Source organism: Chiloscyllium plagiosum, unplaced genomic scaffold, assembly GCF_037043375.1.
Source record: "Chiloscyllium plagiosum isolate Xiang-an unplaced genomic scaffold, Cpla_swu_hap1 HiC_scaffold_8, whole genome shotgun sequence".
In the NCBI taxonomy this organism is placed as follows: Eukaryota; Metazoa; Chordata; class Chondrichthyes; order Orectolobiformes; family Hemiscylliidae; genus Chiloscyllium; species Chiloscyllium plagiosum.
Window position 1 is genome coordinate 85,737,799 of NW_028270146.1, and position 23,334 is coordinate 85,761,132.

The window sequence follows — 23,334 nt, forward strand, 5'->3', positions numbered from 1 at the left end:
GAACCTGGGTCTCTGGTGCTGTGAGGCAGCAGTGCTAACCATTGTGCCATCGTGCTGCCCACCCACTGTGCCACTGTGCTGCCTGTTAGTATGAGGGTACACTAAGTAATTAGGGATGAAATGGAATATTAGATGTTGCTGCATAGGGAATGGAGCCCAAAAATGGGGAAGTCTTGTTACTGCTGTATAGAGCGTTGGTGAGATCACACCAAGATAGATGTGTACATTCTTGATCCAGTTCATCTGGAGTGAAATATATGCATTGAACTCAGTCCAGAGAAACGTCACCACTGGGTTGATTCTGGGGTTGAAGAGGTTGAACCTCTATGCATTGAAATTTCAAAGAATGAGAGGTAATCTCATTGAAACATGGAAGATTCTGAAGGGCGCTTGAAAGGGTAGATGCTGAGGGGAGGTTCCCCTTTGTAGGGAAACCCGGAACTGGGGATATTGTTTAAAAAAAAAAGGGTTGTCCCATTGTGATGGAGAGAAGGTGGAATTACTTCTCTCCGAAAATCATTCTTCTTTGGAATTCTCTACTCGGACAGCAATGGAAGCTAGATCATTGAACGGAATCGTGTCTGACCTAGTGTTTGGGGAAAATATAATTTGTGCGTACATAGTATGCTAGCTAGCTTGCCAGAGTCATGCAGCCGCAGCCTCTGGTGTAATTTACTTTCTATTTGGCTTGTAGCCACTATTAAATGCATTTCATAAAACAGTTAGTTAGGTTTTCTATAGATGAAGGAGTTAAGGATTATGGAGAACAGGCAGGAAAATAGGGCTCAAGTCAGAATCAGGCATGACCTTGATTGAGTCGTACAGCAGATTTCAGTGGCCAAATGCCCTAGCCCTACTCCTGTTTTTGTGCTTTATTTCTTACAAACAGATGCATTCACTTAAATCATACTCCAAATGGTTTTAGAATAAGAATTGAGTGTTAAACAATTCTAAATTCTAGTTTAGCACTGCATGAAGCATCCCTTCAGGACATTGTCAGATCCAACTGATGTGAGATGACATTTGTTGAATCTCCAGTTACTTCTGTTTAGAATCTGGTCCGGAGTACCAGATTTATGATGTATCTTTATTTCAGCTGCAAAGTCTTTCAGTAAACTGATGGTATACATGTCCCCATATCTGCTTAATTGTATAGGTACAGTATTGAGAAGAATTGTATTCTGCCTTTCCAATATACTGTTACTGAGGCAACCGGACAGTTTAACGATCCTGTTTTTGCATTTTTTTAAAAGATTCTGTGGTTCTGATCGTGGGATAGAATTCAAGACCAGACTGAGGCATGGTCATGAATTGTCTTCAGGATAGATCTTGATAAAAGCTATTTATTAAAACTAAATGCTATATAGGCCCAATGAAGAGCAGCTCCATGACATCATCACTGCCAGGCCTTGTACACACCATTCCCCAGGCTTTCTCCCCCAGTCATAAACATTTAATTAACATTTATCTACATTCCCAAATGAGTTGCCCAGATTACTAATTTTGACTTTTACTGTACGATTTTTCCATAAACTTCCATGCCTTCAAGTCTTTGAATTGATGCATTTGTATCAATAGGTGGGTCAAGAAGGTCAATGGCAAGGTATAGTTGGTGAGCTGTCTTTTCCTCTGCTTGGCCAACAGACTTCTGAAGGGTCTTGTAACTGCAAGAATGTATGGAGAAGAGGGTTTCTTTGTTTTCTCCATCACTAGCTTCAGGATTGGGTGATGTTGTCTTATTCTCCATGAAAAGAGTGGTGTAGTTCATCCAGAGTCAGTTATTCCCGAGATAAAGAAATTTGAACCATTCCAGTATTCACTGATGCTCTTGTAGGTTTCCATAGTTATATGGTTTAGATAGATTCATGAAGACAATCTTCTGGGAGTTGGTATCTACTATTGAAATATGATCTTGTCAGTTAGCTCAGTTGGCTAAAGGCTGGTTTGTGATGCAGAGTGACATCAACAGCATGGGTTTAATTCCCTCAGTGGCTAAGGTTACCATGAAGGACTATCCTTCTCAGCCTGAGTTGTGATGATCTTCAGGTTAAACCGCCACCAGTCGTGTCTCTCTAGGACAGCAGCGCTATGGTCCACTGGCCTGTACCTTTAATGAGATATTGACAAAAACTACAATCTGATTTTCATTCCATTTCATAGAGAAGTGTGCTAAGCTGTTATATGTTTGATTCAAAGTTGCGTTTAAAAAGAGAGAAACTCCTGAAGCTGTTTGAACACAATAGATTGGTACAGATAAGTTTTGTAGCATTGGCTCATTGTTAATAGGTAGTTAAAGCAGATGATTATTTTCTGGACCTAGATTATCTTTGTTAGGATTTTAATCTTTTTGTACTATACACATTTATTCCCTTGTATTCCTAGTTGATTGAAATTGCTTTTGCATGTTTGTTTGTTGCAGTTAAAACTGAAAACTATTGATTTTTTTTCTGCTATTTTGCATGCGGCTTTCAATGTAACGTTCAGCTTTCCTTTACCAATATGGCATCTTTATAGAGATGAGCAACGGTATTCCTTTCCTAAGATGTCTGAAGGATTTAGAAAATACCTGTTTTTTTCATAGATATTTTTATTAGAAATTTAACATTTTTACAAGTTTACAAAAATAAACAAAACTCTCAAGTACAAACATTGATATTCAATTAAATCTTAAATATACAATAGCCAAAATTTAACAAAAGAAAAAATACCGAGAAAGAAAAAAAACAAAACTCAACTAACTACTAATCTAACCTACAATTAACCAGAGTGTATATTTAAGTCTCTTACATTATTCAAATAAGAGAGAAAAAAAACCCAAAAAAAAACAACGGATAACATAGAAATTGAGTAGTGAGATACATGCTCGGAATGTGATAACATCAAATGTAACAAAACCCGTATTCGTGCGGGATTCCTCTCCTAAGGGGCCCCAGACCAACCAGGTTCGTAATCTCAATTAAATAAAAGCCCTTGTTAGGATAGCCGAAATATCTGTATTTATGTAATTCAAGAAGGGCTGCCATATTTTATAAAATAATTTGGTCTTTCGGTGCACCATATTTGTAAGGAAGTCAAGGGGAATACATTCCATAATTAATCTGTGCCAATTTGAAAGTCCAGGGGGGCCCTCAGCCACCCAGTTTACCAAATATTTTTCCTTGCAAAGAAAGAGAGAATAGAAAATAGTCTCTTCCCGTACATGTCCAGGGAGGGAAAGTTCGAAAAGCCCAAAAGGAGAGAGACAGGGTCCACTTTAATTTCCGTTCCTAGAATTTCTGTCAGGGTACTTGCTACTTTAGTCCAATATCTACGGATCTTATGACAGGTCCATAGGCAATGTACAAGAGTGCCCACCTCTATTTTACCTTTGGGACACATTGGAGATGCTCCTGCCTTAAATTTTGCCAATCGATCCGGTGCTATATGGGCCCTATGAAGTATCTTCAGCTGGATAGCCTGAGTTCTGTTACAGATGGTAATTCTTCTAGCATTTTCCCAAATGTCATTCCATGTTTCTATAGAGATTTCTAGTCCCAAATCCTGATCCCATGTTTAAAGCAGATTGTCCATATCTCCCGATACTTCATCATGTAGTAAATGATAAATAGTACTGACAGAAGCTACCCCCATTGGTCGTAGCACTCTACATTCTCTATCTGATTTATAAAGACTATCTAATAACGTAGTCTTCTTCTGTAATAGTCTCGAATTTGGAAGTATCGAAAGAGTTCTCCATTAGGTAATCCGAATTTCTGACGCAGCTGTTCAAAAGACATCAAGACCCCATCTTTAAATAGGTCCCCAAGACATGAGATACCCCTGGATCTCCAGAGTTTAAAAGTGGCATCTGTTAACCCCGGTTGGAATCCCAGAAAATACCTGTTGATAGAAACTTTCTCAACATAGTGTTAATCAAGATGATTTTTTTGACTGTCAGGCCAGTTTGTTTTTTAGTTTGAAATGTTATTGCACTGAATTCATCGCCATGGTCAGATTTACCCCCCCTTCATCTCCAATTTCTTTTTATTTAAAACTTAGTTGTTGAGTGAAATTGTATTTTGTGCTGGACCCATTATAGTAATAAAGATTTAATTAGTTTTATTGTTAGAGTTCTGAAGCTTTGAATTCCATTATATTTATTCATGGTATTTTAAAAATCAATTTACTTTAAATCCGTTTTTGAGGATTTTCCTTAACTTGTTTGTAGTTAACTTTGTCATTGTTTGTTTGGAATTCGAGATCTCCCAATTCCATTTCCCAGTCTAATGTCAAATTGGTTGTTTTATTTTCTCTTAGTAAGAATAGAATATGCTTTGTGTTCTGGTAGTTGAGCACCCGTGCATAGACGGCCACCTGGAATTATCCCCTTGGTTGCAAGTGAGCTTTTACTACTCTCCCCGCCTATTTTTAAATGTAGAAAAGCTTTTTATCCTCTACTAATATTGTAGAAAATTTTTATTTGGACTTGGAATTTTTTTAATGGCTTTTCAACAGGAATTTTCTGGTCAGAGTTTTGTTATACTTTCAAAACCTTTCCCTTCAGCTTCTCTGGTTGCCGGTTGCCCAAAGCCAACTTTTTTTGTCAAAATCTTTTTTTCAGTTCTTCTCTTCTTCCAATGACAGCAGGCCTGTTTCTTGATCTTCATTGCTTTCACAATATTCTAGGCAGTGCTTCCCAATGTTGCCACCATCCTTTGTGGCATGGTTTTATGCTGTCACCCATGAGTTTTGATTTAAGGCAGACTTAGTGATGAGAAGGACATGTCAAGGATTGTCTTCAGGTCTGGGCTTCTTTATACCATTGTTTTTACTGCATGTTAACTAAATATTACAACATTTTGGTCTTCCAACTTCCAATCTTACTGTTAGATTATTGAAAGACTATTCCATAAACCCTACCATCCAATGCGAGTCAGTCTACTCCACGCACTTCTGTGCATGTTTTAATTATACACATGGCTAGACATCAGGCTCCCGCCTAGGTCTGCATCTGCTTTTCTCTCTCATTTTCTTCACTCTGCCCATGCTGGTCCCTTTTATATCTTTCCCCTCTCACCCTGAAACAATGCTCTCTAGTTCTGGACTCCCCCACTCCAGGGAAAAGATCTTGTCTATTTATCCTATCTATGCCCCTCATGATTTTATTAACCTCTATAAGGTCACCCCTCAGCCTCTGACGCTCCAGGGAAAACAGCCCCAGCCTATTCAACCTCTCTCGATAGCTCAAATCCTCCAGCCCTGGCAACATCCTTGTAAATCTTTTCGCAACCCTTTCAACTTTCACAACATCCTCCTGATAGGAAGGAGACCAGAATTGCACACAATATTTGAAAAGTGGCCTAATCAATGTCTTCTACAGCCACAACATGACCCCCCAACTCCTATACTCAATGCTCTGACCAATAAAGCAAAGCAGACCAAACATCATTTTCACTCTCCTATCTACCTGCGACTCTACTTTGAAGGAACTATGAATCTGGATGCCAAGGTCTCTTTGTTCAGCAAGCCTCTCTAGGATTGTACCGTTAAGTGCATAAGTCCTGCTCTGATTTGCTTTTCCAAAATGCAGCACCTCATTTATCTAAATTAAGCTCCATCTGCCACTCTTCAGCCCATTGGCCCATCTGAATCAGGATACATTTGTACTCCGAGGTAACTTTCTTCGCTGTCTGCTACATCTCCAATTTTGGTGTCATCTGCAAACTCACTAACTATACCTCCTATGTTCACATCCAAGTCATTTATGAGTTATGAAAAGTAGTTGACCCAACACTGATCCTTGTGGTACACCACTAGTCACAGGCCTCCAGTCTGAAAAACAACCCTCCACCCCACCCTCTGTTTTCTACCTTTGAGCCAGTTCTGTATCCAAATGGAACCTTGTCGAAAGCCTTACTGAAGTCCATATAGATCACATCTGCTACTCTGTCCTCATCAATCCTCTTTGTTACTTCTTCAAAAAACTCAATCAAGCTCGTGAGACATGATTTCCTACGCACAAAGCCATGCTGACCATCCCTCTAACTCCTCATTAGATAATTGGTACAAATAGCTCTAGAGTAGAGCTAATGTGCAAGTCTCACCAAATTCTTGAGCATGATATGTTGCTGATACTTGCAGAATTGTTGAACCTGACATTGTAGAGGCAGGCTTTTAACCTATAACACCTACGCTGGCTCTTTGATAGAGTAGTCATGCCCTAGCTTTTAGGGCTAGGAATAAAAAAGCTCATTGTCCTTGAGATTGCCTGCCTCAACATCTTTGAAAATTATTCATGCAATCAGCTTCTGTTACCTTTTCCAGTTCCATATCCTGGAGAACTCTTGCGTGCAGGGAAAAAACTCACCTCAACCATCTCCTAGATCAAATGCCAATGATTTTAATCAGTGACCCAGGGTTATTGACACACTCACCGGAGGGAACAATTACTTTTTCTGATCTGCTCAAATCAAAAATTCTCAATAGTTTCATAATTCTTTTGTGGAATATGGGCATTGCTGGCAAGGCCAGAATTTATTGCACATCTCTAGTTGTTTATTGAGTGACTTGTTGGACCTGTTAGACATTAACCCTATTACTGTGACTCTGATGTGGCTACAGTAGAGAATGTGGGAAGGTGACTTAGCAGGATGCTGCCAGGGAGGTTGGAGGGTCAGAGCTATATGGAAAGACTTGCAAAACTGGGTCTATCTTCTTCAATAGCAAAGACTTGCCAAAGGTGTGTAGGTTACAAGGGACAGGGATAGGCTGTGTAGGAAGACACTTTCTCCATGAATAACGATGGGAATAGAGCTAAGGTAAGAAGTAGAAGGTTAGGAGGGGCATTCCACCATTTCACTCATGGTGGTGGAAGTCTGGAAATCATTCACGATAGGATGATAATTTTTGACTAAATCGGAAGCGTTGAAGAGTATTTAGATATCCATTGGTGTTGCTACAGCTTCCAGAGCTATAGAGCAAAATCTGGAAATTAGGGCCAGTGAAATAAAATCTTTGTTGACAAGCATGGGCACGATGGGCTAAATGGCCTCATTTTAGCTGGGGTCACATGTAGACGAGGATGGGTAAGGATGTTGGATCCTCTTTCCAAGAGGAACTAGAGTAAACGAGTTGGGTTTTAAACAATCGATAGTCTTGCAGTCACATTGACTAGCTTTCAATTTCAGGTTTTACAAATTGTGTTCAGTTTGCCATTGTGGGATTTGAACCCAGGGAATTTTCCTGACCCTCTGGATTAGCAGTCAAGCAATGATGCCAGCATCTTTTTGTTGAAAGCCTCCATTGGTTTGCCTCCTAATTATCTCTGTTCCAAACTTTTCCAGACTGTTTATAAATGAGGTATGTCTTTTTTGTAGTCTAACTTATCTCCTAACCCTTGACAAAGGGTTAAAACAAAAAGCAAGATGTATTTGAGGATTCTTTATCTTTGGGGTTCTGAGGTTTGAACGGCCGGCATTCTGTTGTGAACATTAGTTGTTCAGCTAGAGCAGACTCTGATACAAAGTGAAGTAAAACTTGTTCCCCTGCACTCTGAGTTTCAGTCGATGATGAAGGTAGGCTGGTTTCACACTGCAGTTACATTGGAGGGTAGTGTTTCTCACTGCTTACCTATTTGTGTTAGACTGTGGCTTTGACTGTGAGCAATGTCCACGTTTGAGGAAGGACTTGCTGGCTGCAGTGTTGGTGGTGAAGCCAAAGCTAATACTCTGCCTTCATCAATCATCTTTGTCACCTCTTCAAAAAACTCAATCAAGTTAGTGAGACACTATTTCCCACGCACAAAGCCATGTTGACTATCCCCAATCAGTCCTTGCCTTTCCAAATGTATGAAAGTCCAGTCCCTTAGGACTCCCTCCAACAACTTGCCCACCCCTGATGTCAGCCTCATCGGTCTATAGTTCCCTGGCTTCTTCTTACCTCCTTTCTTAAATATTGGCACCACATTTGCCAACCTCCTGTCTCCTGGCACCTCACCCAGGTTACAAATATCTCAGTCAGGGGGCCAGCAATCTCTTCCCAAGCTTCCCACAAAGTTTTGAGGTACACCTGATTTGCACTTGGGGATTTATCTATCTTCGTGCATTTTAAGCTGTTCAGCAGCTCCTTGTCTGTATTATGAACTCTCTTCAAGACATCACTATTTATTTCCCCAAATTTCCTTGCTTACATTTCCTTCTCCACTGGAAAATATTCATTTAGTGCCTCACCCATCTCCTGTGATTACACATACAGACGGCCTTGTTGATCTTTAAGGGGCCCTATACTCTCCCTAGTTGCTCTTTTGCCCAGAATGTATTACAGAATGTCTTTAGATTCTCCTTCACTCTATTTGCCAAAGCTTTCTAGTGCCCCAGTTGTTTTTATTTGCCATCCTGATTTTCCTGCGTTATTTAATTTTTAAATGCCTCCCACTTCCCAAATGTGCCTTTACCTGAGAATAACCTCCTTCAATTAACATGTGAACAAATGTAGTTCTGTCAATAGCACCAAGTGAGTAGATTAGATTAGATTGCCTACATTATGGAAACAGGCTCTTTGGCCCAACAAGTCCACACTGGCCCTCCAAAAAGTAACCCACCCAGACCCATTCCCCTATCCTATATTTATCTCTGACTAATGCACCTAACACTATGGGCAATTTAGCATGGCCAATTCACCTGACCTGAACATCTTTGGACTGTGGGAGGAACCCGGAGCACCTGGAGGAAACCCATGCAGACACTAGGAGAACACAGATAGTTGTCCAAGGCAGGAATCAAACCTGGGTCCCTGGCGCTGTGAGACAGCAGTGCTAACCACTGAGCCACCGTGCTGCCCCATGTTGTAACTGACTGAACAGCAATTAGGAACTCAATTTGTGTGAAGCACTTGGAGATAACTCAGATACATTATTCAGAATTACACAAGGTGGCAAAGATTTTAGTTTCCTTGTTATCTCCTATCTTCAGCTCCTCAACAATCTGATAATTTCACCTCTTTGTGCATGTTCAGCATCCAAGAATCTGAAAGGTAAAAGCATAAAATTATATATTGTCTTGAATATCTGGACACTATTGCAGAGCTGTCAGGAAACTGATTTTTTTTATTACTTGTGATTGCAGTCATCAGAACCTAATTGTTCTGTCTACTTCCTTTTCAGCTCTTCGCTTCCTATTCATTTTTTTTCCAGAAAAAGTAGACAATTGCTTGCACTCTGACATTGAGGTTTGCAGAGATTTTGTCAGGGCACAATTTTTTTTTCAAAGACAAAATAATTGAATAATTCAGTGTTGCCTGAGGAGAAAACTGCATGGTCTTCAAATATGACATTTATTAAAATTTCTTCCAGAATTCTGAGAGTTCAACCCAAAGCTTCCTCGCCCAGATCAAATTCGGGAGCCATGATTTGGTTCTAAATGTAACCATTGCAAGAGATATTAATTTTGTCACTAAAGACAAATTTCTTTGGTGATATGGCTGCATGTGTCTCAAGGCACAGGACATCTCAGCTATTGGCAGAACAAAGTGGACCTCGAGGAGGCTGTCTAGGTATTGTGTGTGTACATAGCAATATCAACAGCTTTGCAGAAAAGAGCGATTTGCATGTCTTTTAATCCATCAAACCTCCTAAAGTGCTTTACCATCAATGGAGTGTTTTGAAGTTTAGTCTCTCATAGGGTGGTTAGCACTGCTGCCTCAAAATGCCAGGGACACCGGTTCAATTCCACCCCTGGGTGACTGTCTGTGTAGAGTTTGCACATTCTACCTGTGTCTGAGTGAGTTTCCTCTGGGTGCTCCAGTTTCCTCCCACAATCCAAAGATGTACAGGTGAGGTGGATTGACGTGCTAAGTTGCCCATAGTGTCGAGGGATGTGTAGGCTAGGTGGGTTAGCTATTGGAAATAAAGGGTTACAGGGATAGGGTAGGTGAGAGTATGGGTCTGGCTGGGATGCTCTTTGAGGGTCAGTGTGGAACTCGATGGGCTCAATGGCCTGCTTCCACACTGTAGAGATTCTGTGATTCTATGGTGCAAAAAATATGGCAGCCAATTGGTGTGCAGCAAGCTTCCACAAGCATTAGTGTCATAATGAGCAGATGACTTGTTTGTGATGTTGGATCGAAGGATAAATATTGACCAGGACACTGGGAATAAGCCCCAAGTTGCTTTTCTTCAGAGCGCAATGGGACCTTCTGTCTTCATCTGAGGGCAACTAAGCATAGAGTCATAGAGATGTACAGCCTGTCCATGCCGACCAGATATCCCAACCCAATCTAGCCCCACCTGCCAGCACCCGGCCCATATCCCTCCAAACCCTTCCTATTCATATAGCCATCCAATGCCTCTTAAATGTTACAATTGTACCAGCCTCCATCACAATGTCGCATTGGAAAGACAGCATTCCTACAGTGCATTGTTCTCTATGCAGCATTGCAGTACTGGCCTTGATTTCTTTTCTCAAATCTTGGAGTGGAGCTTAAAACCACAGCCTTGTAACTTGCATGTTGCCAAGGCTGATACTGGAGCCCCCTGCAGGACATCGTGACTGCTGGCCTTACCAGTGAGGCCGACTTCAAAAAATGGAATGTGCATTAACTTTTTACTGCATTGACACACTTAGGCTCATTTTAATGTTAGTCACAGGATTGTGTTTGTGATGTCTTTCCTGGAGTGGCCCAATTGTGCTCTGAGCAGGCCAGTACCAGAGGTTTCTGACTTGAGCTCGAGCCAAAGTTCAGCTGCTGGAATTACTTTGTGCTGTAGTGCTAATGGAAATGTTTGCCCGAGTCCAAATTTCCATTTCGACTGCAAATCTGACTTAATTTATCAAAATCTGATGAGCCATACAAGTTTGGCATAGATTTGTACCGGTGCCATTGAACATCAGTAAATAGGCCTGACTTCTCAACTATCATGTTCCACCAGCAATGAAGACTCCCTAGGAATCTTCAATGTACTGCCTCAATAAAATGCATCCTTCACTCTTGCCCTCTATCCAGCACCAAACTAGGTTCTTCTCTCCAATTTCCTCCTCCTTTTCCCATCTTCAGACAATGTACTGGGCAACTTCCCACAATGGGTAATTTTAGTCTTCATCTGATTAAGAATTTGGAACAGGAGTAGGCCATTCAGCCTAGTGGGCTTGCTGTGCCATCCAATACAAACGTGACTGATGTTAGACTCTAGTTTCCCACCTGCTCCCTCACTGCCAACTATGATTGTGAACTGTCTCCCTCTATAGACCTCTGCTGTCCATATCCATGGCCACCCATCTCTGCCATTTCCTATGACTTCCTTATTTGGACAATCTCAATTATATACAAAGCCAGTTCTGTAAATTTCATTTCCCTCACCAAATGTGATAGCCACAATCTCTGTAACCCTCCTACTTCTACACATTGAGCATAAAAGCAGCCTTGTCAATAAAATATTTATTGAATGCTGTATTACCTTTGCTACACTTAAAATCTACATTGTTTCCTCATGCCCTTTCCAAGTTATCTTATCCAGGTTTAATTTCGGTTCTCTGTCATTGTTCTGTGCTGGAATTTTGCAAAAAGTCTATTATTATCTGAGTATTTGGATCTGCATGTTCCCATTATTTCTCTCTCATATTTCAGTGCCATACTCTCAACATTTTTAGATTAGACTCTAGATTAGACTAGATTCTCTATGGTATGGAAACAGGCCCTTTGGCCCAACAAGCGCACACCAACTCTCTGAAGAACAGCTCACCCAGAGCTATCTCCCTCTGACTAATGCACCTAACACTATGGACAATTTAGCACAGCCAATTCATCTAAACTGCACATCTTTGGATTGAGGTAGGAAACCGGAGCACCCGGAGGAAACCCATGCAGATGCAGGGAGAATGTGCAAACTCCACACAGACAATCGTCTAAGGCTGGAATTGAACCCGGTTCCCTGGTGCTGTGAGGCAGCAGTGCTAACCACTGTGCCATCGTGCCACCCTTCCACTACCTCTCGCATTAATAACTTTTCAGCTGGTATGGGCTTGTCCACTTTTCACTCTCCAGTTCAGTAGTACCCAGTGTTATAATTTTCAGAGTTTCAGAAGTTCACTCTGGTTCTGAAATTCTAGTGTTTTGTGTGTGTATTTTTAAACAAAATGTGATTTGGGTTTTAATGTTATTCATTCCTAAGTGCATACCAGTTGCATTTTTAGTAGGAGGTGTTTTGGTTCTGAAACCTGATCTTTCTATAGTTCCTTTGTCACACTGTAGTTATGTTGCAGTTTGGTGTTTTAAAGTATTTTAATTTTCATATCCTTGAGGTTGGAAATCATGAGGTATTTCACATCTGCAATCTAACTAAACTTCCAGTTAACAGTGGATTATGACAAATGACCTATATATGTGAAAAAGTACATCACTGAACTTAAACTTATTTACAATTGTTCAGTCAGTTTTATTAGTCCAATCAATTGGATTCAGTGCTCCCAGATTTGGAGGGGAAAATAGACTGGAAATCTCTAAATCCAGTCCATTTTGCGGAAAACCTGCACATTTGTGGATATCAAGGTCAGCTGTGATGGCTCTATAGCCTTCGAACAGATACCAAAGGGCCACAAGACATGTATGGAGCTACAATTCAGTCATGTCTTGATGGAGGAGAAACTGACAAGTGAAAATAAAATCATACAAAAAGAAGAAAGTTTGTTTTGCATTAGCATTTATTTTATGGAAGTTTCTAAGAAACATTTGTAAAGCAGATTTTGATCCCAGTGGACAATTGAGTTACTAAAGAGTTAAAGATAGCGAGCCTGTCATTGAGTGTAGTTAACTGGTTCTTGCGCCCTTTCTTGCCTTAGAAATGTGAAAAGGAAGTCGGTGACCAGTAACGTTTTAAACAGATTACAGAAAGTGGTGTGTGCAAAGGATTTCAAGGGCTGAGCGACTCTGATAATGCAGCCGCTTTGTTTAGAAAGATACAAACAAATTGGTTCACTTTCTAGAAAACTATTTTGTAAGGATGATGCTGTTTTATTATCAAGCCTGGTTTGCATTACCGGATGGATACTCCTTTTTAGATTACAAAGAAATGGAGTCATGACAAGGAAATTACAAAGCACAATATTTTGATATGAAGGAGACTCCTTCTCTATATATGGTTAAACATTGGCTGTTGTGCTCTGCTCATGACTACATTTCTTGTATATTGTGAGCCTGAATATAGAGAAATGGAAGAAGAGTGCTATATTGAGAAGCATTGAAATAGAGTGTATCTACATGAACAAGAAAGAAACTTACCCCCAGGGGAAGGCAGACTGTTCATTAGCAAGTCAAGCATCGGCAGCCACTTATGAAGTTAAGCTGAAATGGTTCCTGTTTTGAAATACGACCAAGGCCGAAGGGCATTTGTTTCTACATAAGAATCCTGGAGTAGAGCCAGAAGTGTTGTCTTTAAAAAAACAGACTTGCAATCCCATGGGAATAAAAAAAACTGCAGTTCATTTATCCAGTTAATATCAATCCTGATTTTGGAGGTTAGCAGTGCTTCCTGTATATTGTAGACAACTTGAATTGTTTTGCCATATTCAAGTGAAAATGGACAAGTTGGTTCGAAATTTCCAAATCCCATGTAATAAAAATGCAATGTCACTTTGTCATGCAGTCAAAAGACTGTATGTTCACTTTAAAATTCAGAAAACATTTTCTATCTTAAAGGTAATTTAAAGTACAGCCTCAGCTGCCAGTACACAGAACAGCTGAGAGACAGGCTATTCCAAAATAGATACATGTAGCAATGGCTGTTAAATGGATACCTGAGTTTTGGTTGCTGTTTTGACAACAACTTAAATTTAACCAATTAATTTAAATTGTGCCCAGGATACTAAAACCCAATTGAGTTTGAATTAATTTCATTGACAGCATCAGACCAGTGAGAGGGAACCATGTTGGGGGACATAAAACCAGGGCATTTTGAAAATCAGTCAGAACAACTGCCAGAGAGCAAAGGCCTCCCGAAGAAATTAACATCTTGCCCTCAAAGAAATTTCAGAAGACACTATCATCAACTTTAAAAAATCTATCACCTATCACCTGATGAAGGAGCATCGCTCCGAAAGCTAGTGTGCTCCCAATTAAACCTGTTGGACTATAACCTGGTGTTGTGTGATTTTTAACTTTGTACACCCCAGTCCAACGCCGGCATCTCCAAATCATGACTATCTATCAAGAGGTGTCTTTTCCAGTAAAAACAAAAGACGATCTAGGGAGAAAACAGTGAATCAGAAGACCACAAGGAAGACTGCAAACGAGACTGTGTGTGACTTGAGATTAAGTCAATCATTGTGCTATTGGAATAGCATATTGATTAAATTGTGTTCAGTAAAAGGGATAGTGGTTCGTTAGGGGAAAGAATGTTCAGTTTGTTAATTTTGTGTTCACTATGAGAGTTAAGAAAATAAATTATTTTTCTTTTAACTAGTGGAAATTAGGAATTCTCTTTGACTCACACACTTTAACAGATTACAGGGTGAGGTTTTTGGTTTTAATTAACACAGGGGTTCAACCTCCACATTGTAACAACGTGCTCAGTCTACAGAACACTATCACATTGGTCTTGAAGTTGATGTGTTGGCCATGACCCTTCTAATTGCTGGGGTGTTGATGAGTCATCTGTGTAAAATTGAAATGTAGTTATTGAGTGCTCACCTCTCTTCCCCACCCCACAAACTCCCTCCCCTTCCCTGAGTTCTTGTGTACACTTTTTATATACAGGCTGACAGCATTCAACTCTGAATTTTCTTTGTCAACATCAAATAGTGCTGTCCCACTGGCTGAGCCATGCCAGCTTCCTGGGGTAGGAAGAGCTTCCGTCAGTTTGGAGCCAGTAGACCCAAGGTGCACTGTTGCGTCGCTGCCAGAGAACCTAAGTCTTTCCTTTATAACATCACTCGGTGTAATCGAGATTTACAGCATAGGAAAACAGCTCTTTGGGCCATGGTGGCTGTGCCAGTCAAATCAAACCACCTGTCTATTCAAATCCGATTCTCCAGCACTTAGACCATGGCCTTCTGTGCCTTAGCATTGCACGTGCACATCTAACTGCTTAGTTCAATGTTATAAGGTTTTCTGCCTTCACCACCCTTACAGGCAGTGAGTTCCAGATTCCCACCACTGTCTGGGTGGCAAAGACTTTCCTCACATCCCTTCTAAATCTTCTGCCCCTTTTCCTTAAATCTACTCCCCAAGTCATTGATCCCTTTGTCAAGGGGAAGAGTTCTTTCCCTATCTGTGCCCCTCCTAATTTTATGCATCTCAATCATGTGCCCCCTCAATCTCTTCTAATCCAAGGGAAACTGCTCCAGTCTGTCCAATCTCTCTCGCTGTCTCACCAGCGTGGGTACAGATCATGCATAAAAATAAATTGTTATTTTTCTTTAAATAGTGGATTTCAGCTTCCAACTGCAAAGAAAGAATGAAGGAAGACTAACTAACTAACTAGCTCCAGAGAAAAGAAATCTCTTTTCATCTCCTCTCAAATGGGAAAACCCCCAATTCTTTTAAAACTGTCTCCCCATGTTCTATATTCCTGTATGCTGGTGAACTTTGGTTCTACCCATGACAGTTTGCAACAAATCCAAAATGCCTTTGCCATACATTATATTAATGGGGCTTCTACACAAAACATTCCAAGTTTTTTCACCAAAGTAAAGGTGGCCAAAAATTGAGGCAGCCGAGGAACTTTGCTCCTGACAATTTGGTCATACCTTGTGCATATAAAACTCTGAATTTCCAATAATTTTATAAGAGCAATATAAATAATAATAATGTGGAAACTTGGCTCTAAGAATACAAATAATGGGCAATATCAGTTATTTGACATTGAACTAAGAGTATCTGTAAAAGCGAGCTTTTCTTCTGTGGCCGAACACTTTAACTCCCTCTCCCACTCTGCCTAGGACATGCATGTCCTGGGCCTCCACCAAACTCCAGTCACCCAACATCTGTAAGAAGAATGCTTCATCTTTCACCTTGGGACCCTCCAACCACATGGGATCAATGTTGATTTTCACCAGTTTCCTCATTTCGCACCCCCCACCAAACCGGATCCAACCACACTCTTGAACTGTCCCACCTGTCTGTCTTCCTTCCCACCTATCCGCTCCACACTCCACTCCGACCTATCAACATCACCTCCCAGTTTCACCTGCCTATCACATTCCCAGCTCGCTCTCTCGCTCTCTCACACGCTCTCTCACACGCTCTCTCACACGCTCTCTCACACGCTCTCTCACACGCTCTCTCACACGCTCTCTCACACGCTCTCTCACACGCTCTCTCACACGCTCTCTCACACGCTCTCTCCCACGCTCTCTCTCACTCTCTCTCACTCTCTCTCACTCTCTCTCACTCTCTCTCACTCTCACTCTCACTCTCTCTCACTCTCTCTCACTCTCTCTCACTCTCTCTCTCTCTCTCTCTCTCTCACTCTCTCTCACTCTCTCTCACTCTCTCTCACTCTCTCTCACTCTCTCACTCTCTCTCACTCTCTCTCACTCTCTCACTCTCTCTCACTCTCTCTCACTCTCTCTCACTCTCTCTCACTCTCTCTCACTCTCTCTCACTCTCTCTCACTCTCTCTCACTCTCTCTCACTCTCTCTCACTCACTCTCACTCACTCTCTCTCACTCTCACTCTCACTCTCACTCTCACTCTCACTCTCACTCTCACTCTCACTCTCACTCCCTCACTTCTTCACCCCTCACTTCTTCACCCCTCACTTCTTCACCCCTCACTTCTTCACCCCTCACTTCTTCACCCCTCACTTCTTCACCCCTCACTTCTTCACCCCTCACTTCTTCACCCCTCACTTCTTCACCCCTCACTTCTTCACCCCTCACTTCTTCACCCCTCACTTCTTCACTCCTCACTTCTTCACTCCTCACTTCTTCACTCCTCACTTCTTCACTCCTCACTTCTTCACTCCTCACTTCTTCACTCCTCACTCCTCACTCCTCACTCACACTCTCACATCTCTCAGCCCACAAGCCTCATTCCTGATGAAGAGTTTATGCTCAAAATGTCGATCCTTCTGCTCCTCGGATGCTGCCTGACCTGCTGTGCTTTTCCAGCACCACACTTTTTGACTCTGATATAGGTTTGTCTATTTTAGATAATCTACTGAGAAAAGTAAGTTTAGAACTTAAAGAAATGTCACGAATCCCCAAATGATCAATTAAAGCCTATTTTTCGAAGAATTCGCAGAAGTGGCTGTTTTTCAAAAAGGCGCAGTTCAATAATATGTGTAATTCTCACCTGTGATTCTTCAGTGTGGAAGCCACTTAAATGCAAAGCTCTTTCTCTCTGAATATAATATTTCTTCTTAACTCTAAGATTGCAATTGTATTTACAGACTTTCACAGCCTGGTGTAACTCTCATCTCCGCAAGGCAGGAACACAGATTGAGAATATTGAAGAGGATTTTAGAGATGGACTCAAACTCATGCTTCTCCTTGAGGTTATTTCTGGTAGGTTTGTACTTTGTTTATAGTTTAGTGTCAGTGTACACACTCATGTCATCTACATAAAGATCAGTAAAGCTGGACGTACCAAACTATTCCAGATACTGACATCATATTTATCGTACCTTTCAGTCTCTTGGAACTTCTAAAAGTTTACTGTTGGTGATTATTAAGGCATTCGATCAAAGAATCCTATGTTGGCCCCTACTGATCAAAAGGATGTGTCCTCTATGATAACAACATTAATTCAATATCTGTCCTTGGATTTTACCTGAGTACCCTGCACTGTATTGGCATTCTGAATTCATGAAAGCTTATAGCTATCCTTGCTGCAGTTCTGTTGCAGGTAGACTCCCTTTCAAGCTGTTGTTTCACAGTATTCTGATGAGATATTGTTTAAAGTGGGAGCAGCTGCTTGTGGGCTTTGGGGAGTTGCAATGTTTTTCACTTGTGTCGCTGCAAGTGTGCTGAACTTCCTTTGAGGGGAAAGTCACTTTGAAATCTGAGTGGAGTTCAATGTATTATGAGTGATCATATAACCATAGTGGGCGGTGAGGGGTAGTGTGGTAAAACCTACTGTTCTATTTAATATTTAAGGTTACTTACTTTTACAAGAGCAACAGTGCCTTTCAACATTATAGAAGAAGTGTTAAAGAAAATAGGGCAATGGGACAAGTCAGGAAAGATGACTATAAGCTCAGCCAAAGGGAGAAGTTTAAAGAGCATCTTCCGCTTTGGGACCCTCTAACCACACGGGATCAATGTGGATTTCACCAATTTCCCCCTCGCTCCCCCCCCCCCCCCCCCCCACCCCCCCCCCCCCCCACCTTGTCTCAGATCCAACCTTCGAACTTAACACCGCCCTCCTGACCTGTCCTATCTGTCCATCTTCCTTCCCACCTATCCACTCCATCCTCCTGAAAGAGGAGAGCAGGGTAGAAGGACAGAGAGTCATCAAGAGAATTCCAGAACTCAGGTGCCAATGGGGGTCATTTATAAAACTTACTCACTGTCCAGTGGCCAGAATCGGAGAACTGCACAGATCTCCGAGGGGTGTAAAATTGAAGGAAATTGCAAAGACATGAAGGGATGAGGCCAGGGATGGATTTGAAAGTGGAGATGGGTGAAACAGAGAGGCAGGATGAGACAGGAAAGAATATGCGTCCCAGACCCACACAAGCTGGCTTCATACTGACAAATGAAATCTACAACTCAACATTTGTGTTGCCGAGGTGTTTGAGATTTGAATCATGCTGCCCGATGCGCAGGATCGGGAAGAGTAAGGTGGAAGGATCATGTTTACTTGGCAGAGTATTATTTCATCACTATAATATTATTTTTATTTTCCATGATTAGGTGAACGCTTGCCCAAACCAGAAAGAGGGAAGATGCGTGTACATAAAATATCGAATGTCAACAAAGCCCTGGATTTTATCGCCAGCAAGGGGGTCAAACTTGTTTCCATTGGAGCTGAAGGTAGGGCCATAAAGAGTAGAACAGTGGATCCTGATCTATAGTCCAGTCAAAGCTTTGTATTGATTTGTCAAAGTAGAGAGGAGCCTTGCTAAAAGTGACTACTACTCTGAATCAGACTCCTATTATCCCAGCCAGTCAAGTGTTTGTCATAATCTGATCACTGGCTCTGAAGAGAAAATATTTTCCTTTACCACCACTACTGTCATACTTCAGTTTAGCTAATATTAGGTTGGGAAGGAAGAGTGAAGAAGGTTTTAGGCTGGAACTTGCCTCTGAAACTTGTGCAGCATCCATGGAGAGTTACCCTTCAGAACTGTTTTGTAGTGGGGAGGGACCCGAAAGGTTAACTGTCCTGTCTCTCCGCAGGTGCTGCCAGATCTGCCGAGTTTTCCCAGCAATTTCTGATTTTGTGACCATTTTGTTCATGTAACGTTTGCGCCGTGAAGAGAGAATTCTGCCTAAATGTTAGCATGCCAACCTGTTTGTTTCTCAGCATTGTTATCATACTTAGTCGACAAAGTAGACTGGGGTGTTGACCAAGGCATTGGTGCTATCTGCGCTCTTGTACATGCTGTTGGGATTTTGTTGGTTTTCCACGTTGTCTGGGATAAGAAGTGTTCAGATATTTTCTCGGCTCTTGAAAAACGCAGACACATGGGCCCTTTTTACTTGGATGACTGGCGTACCTTTCGCTGTTTGCATCATTCATCACATCTTAACAGCATACGAAGAAACAGTGAGAATTGATTCATTAGAGTCTACACTTCTGTTGCGCCTTGTAATATTTTAATATATTTTTGTAAAATTGCTGACTGCTGAGGCTGTGGAACTGTGATGATCACAATCCACTGATAGTGATTTGATGGGGATTGCCGGTACCTCAGTTACTGCCTGATAGAAATCCTTGAGTAGCTAACTGTTCAAGTGACAGAGTGTTGTAAACTCCCAACACATGGGGTCCCTCTCAGTCTGTGGTCTAATTATGTGACCTACTGATTCACTTCCTTCAACTTTGGGGGAATCCTGTTTTGATTTTGTCTCCCAATCTGTCATAGGTATAAGCAAGTGCCAAGGATTTTTTTTATAACACACACTGAGTTACTTCAGAATAGGGCTGAAAATGTGTTGCTGGAAAAGCGCAGCAGGTCAGGCAGCATCCAGGGAACAGGAGAATCGATGTTTCGGGCATAAGCCCTTCTTCAGGAATACTTATGCCCGAAACATCGATTCTCCTGTTCCCTGGATGCTGCCTGACCTGCTGCGCTTTTCCAGCAACACATTTTCAGCTCTGATCTCCAGCATCTGCAGTCCTCACTTTCTCCTCAAAATACTTCAGAATAGGAGTCGTCTTGAGGTATGGAGCTAAACAGTGCACAGACATTTAAATGGATGTTGCACTGGGTATGCTAAGTCCTTATTCCTGTCACAACCCATGCATTTGTAATGTCTCTGTCATGACCTCAGGGCAAAATGCTTCACAGTAGTCTGAGTTGTAACATAAGGAAATGCAGCAGTCAGTATGCTGCAGCAAGCTGACACTGAGAAAGTAACCAGCTCATCTCTGTATTTTTGCTCGTGTAAGATCCAAGTTAAATATTGTCCAGGACCCTGAGCGTAATTCCCCAGCTGTTTTCTAAGTATGACTAAGGGAATTTTTACATCCATCTGCAGAGGCTAACTGCATCATGGTTTAATGTTTCATTTGACAGAGTGGCATTCCCTCGGAATTGCACTTGATGTGCTAACATTGATTACGGACTCCAGTGTGTGGAGTGAGTTGTGTGAGTAAGGCAAGGCCGTTCAGTCATCGAGAGTGTGCAGCTGGTCTGTACCTGAACTGCATTTACGTGCCCTCATTTTGGAACTCCTCATCCCCTTGCCGACTAACAACAGACCACAAACTCCCAAGGCTAGGCCTCAATGATTTCCTTCAACAGTGTCTGTAGTCTTTTGATGAAGGAAGAATTAAGTTTCACTTCTATAACACCATTTTGTAATACACTGGATATTCCAATGTGCTTTACTGCTGAGAAAATGGTGCCTTTGCTATAAGATATACACGGCAATCGGTTTGTGACAGTGCGATACAATGAACAGTAATGATATAAATGATTTTTTTTTGTAGCGTGAGTGAAGAATGGGAAAAATGAGGAACACTGAGTGAACCTTCAACCTCAACTGGAACCCAACGTCTCTTTCTGAAAATATTTTATATTTCTCCAAAGGGACATTGTGTCTTGGACAAAAGATGACGACACGCTGATCATGCAATGTTCCTTCAGGTGTCAGCTCAGACAAACTCCCTCAAGAGGTGTAGTGAGGTTTAACCTCATGATCTGCTGTCAGTGAGGTGTAAGAGGAGGAACCTTCCAACTCCTGAGACCTTTTATTGAAAGAGGCCAACTGGACATATTGAGACCCAGATCTGCTCAGAGTGGAAGTGGACACCTCTGACACCCCACTTCCATGTGCCGTGATTTTTGTGAGGGCCTCAGAACTCTGAAATGAGCTGCCAGAGGAAGTGGTGGAGGCTGGTATAGTTGCAACGTTTAAAACTCATCTGGGTGGGTATATGAATAGGAAGGGTTTAGAGGGATATGGGCTAAGTGCTGGAAAATGGGACTTGATTGGGTTAGGATATCTGGTTGGCATGGATGAGTTGGACCAAAGGGTCTGTTTGCATGCTGTACATCTATGAACTTGCCCCTGTGCTTCTAAGCAAGCCGATTAATATCATTGAAGGCTTGTTAGGAGCTCACCTCTTCCTGGAAGCATCCAGCTATGAGCTGCTTTCTACCAGAGGCAGGCAAGTACCAGGTCTTGGGAGGCCAGAAAATCCCTACAGGGTGAGTGGTGTGGCTATCAGAGCTTTAAAAGGCCTGCCCCTTCCTGAAGTTCATGTGGCAGCAGCCAGGGTGTGCAGAATAGAATTAATAACTTTGCTAGTTCAGGGAGTGTTTTCCCCTTCCCCTGGCATTGTGGGGCAGCCTGACCAGTGGGAAAAGCTGCATCGACTACTCCTCTGGATGTGAGGCTGTTGGAGATGAGGAGCACTGACCTCCGAGGGGAGGGCAAAAAACTAGGAGGCCATCGGAGAGGAGCCCAAAGGAGGAAGAGACGTTATTCTGAGTATTGATCGACAGCCAGTACCCAAGGGCGCTAAGACTTACTCTCTTTGGGTAGGAGGTCCCAGTTATCAGTACCCTCATTAGGGCACAGCTCTGTGGCACCTCAAGGAGGTTTGTACAGTGGGAGGACATTCAGATGGGGGGGTGGCCTCTTTTAAGGCTGGCCGAACATCAGCTTCACAACTGATGGGCCTCCATGGGCTCAGAGTGGACAGGGTCCAGTGCTTGGACTGTGCTAGGTGTCACTCACTGTGATAGCCAGCCCTGCTGTCAGAGACACTGCTCTTGTGAACTTTTGAGGGACCAGCTGGCTGGGGGGAGAAGCAGGAGGTAAAAGAACAGGAAGGAACTGGGAAGGAGAGGGAGATGGCACTGAGTGCTGCATGTTGAATGGCCTCTTGCTGTTCTTCGAAAGAGAACCTGCCTCCTGTTGTGAGGGTGGGGGGATATGTTCCTCAGTTGTCCCACATTGGGACAGGCTTTCTCAAAGACACATGCCTCTGGCTGCTGTGTGCATTTGCACAAGTCCCCAGCTGTATCTGAGCCACCCCGTTCCTGCCCTACCAGCTTTAATTGGACAGGAAATCCATCTCCATTTCAATGCAAGTCGACTCTCCTCATCCTCGTACCCCTCCCACACCCTCCCTCCCCCTCAATTCCCTCAATGGAACTCCAGCCATTTTTCCACCAAAGTCTGGTTTCTGCTACAAACCGATTCAGCTGATGATTCCTGCCTGTCAAAAGTTCAGTGCCTGGACTTCTCCAGCTTTTAACGTATTAAAACACCCCGAGGGATTACACAGGAGCTTTGTCAACTGACCTTTGACACCGAGGGGGCACACACCAGAGCTGTGCGAGCAGGCGAAATAGAGCAGTCATTTCTCTCTGTGCACTTCGTCATCAGATATGCAGCAGTTCGTGTGTGTGTGTCAACAATATTTGGCGTTTAGGTATTCCTGCTTTGCTTGAATTAGTCCTCTGAGTTGTGAATACAAATATTTTCTCTGTGTGGTGAGAATTATCTGGAAAGCTATCCATGTTGAAAACAGCATTATTGATAGGATCTTTCTGAGATTATAATCCTCAATACAGTTCATTTTAGTCTCCTCCCAGTGCAGGTTGGTTTGTCCTGATTTCTGTTTGTACAGGCCGTGATCAAAGTTGTCTCCCATATGTTAACACATTTTTCTCATCGTGCCTCCACCTCTCACCATTGGAGCTCATCACTTGAGAGCCACAGCGTGCCAGCAGCCAAACTGAAT

General features: G+C 42.2%; 1 protein-coding gene across 6 annotated transcripts in view; it reads left to right on the forward strand.

The window, feature by feature from the left end:
* actn1 (actinin, alpha 1) overlaps window positions 1–23,334 on the forward strand; it is a 221,127-nt gene that overhangs the window by 75,994 nt on the left and 121,799 nt on the right. For all 6 annotated transcript variants that reach the window (XM_087990066.1, XM_087990065.1, XM_087990063.1 and 3 more), the window contains exons 2-3: window positions 17,360–17,474; window positions 18,825–18,944. In XM_087990066.1, the coding sequence (XP_087846192.1) occupies window positions 17,360–17,474; window positions 18,825–18,944 (235 nt within the window). The remainder of the gene's footprint in view (window positions 1–17,359; window positions 17,475–18,824; window positions 18,945–23,334) is intronic.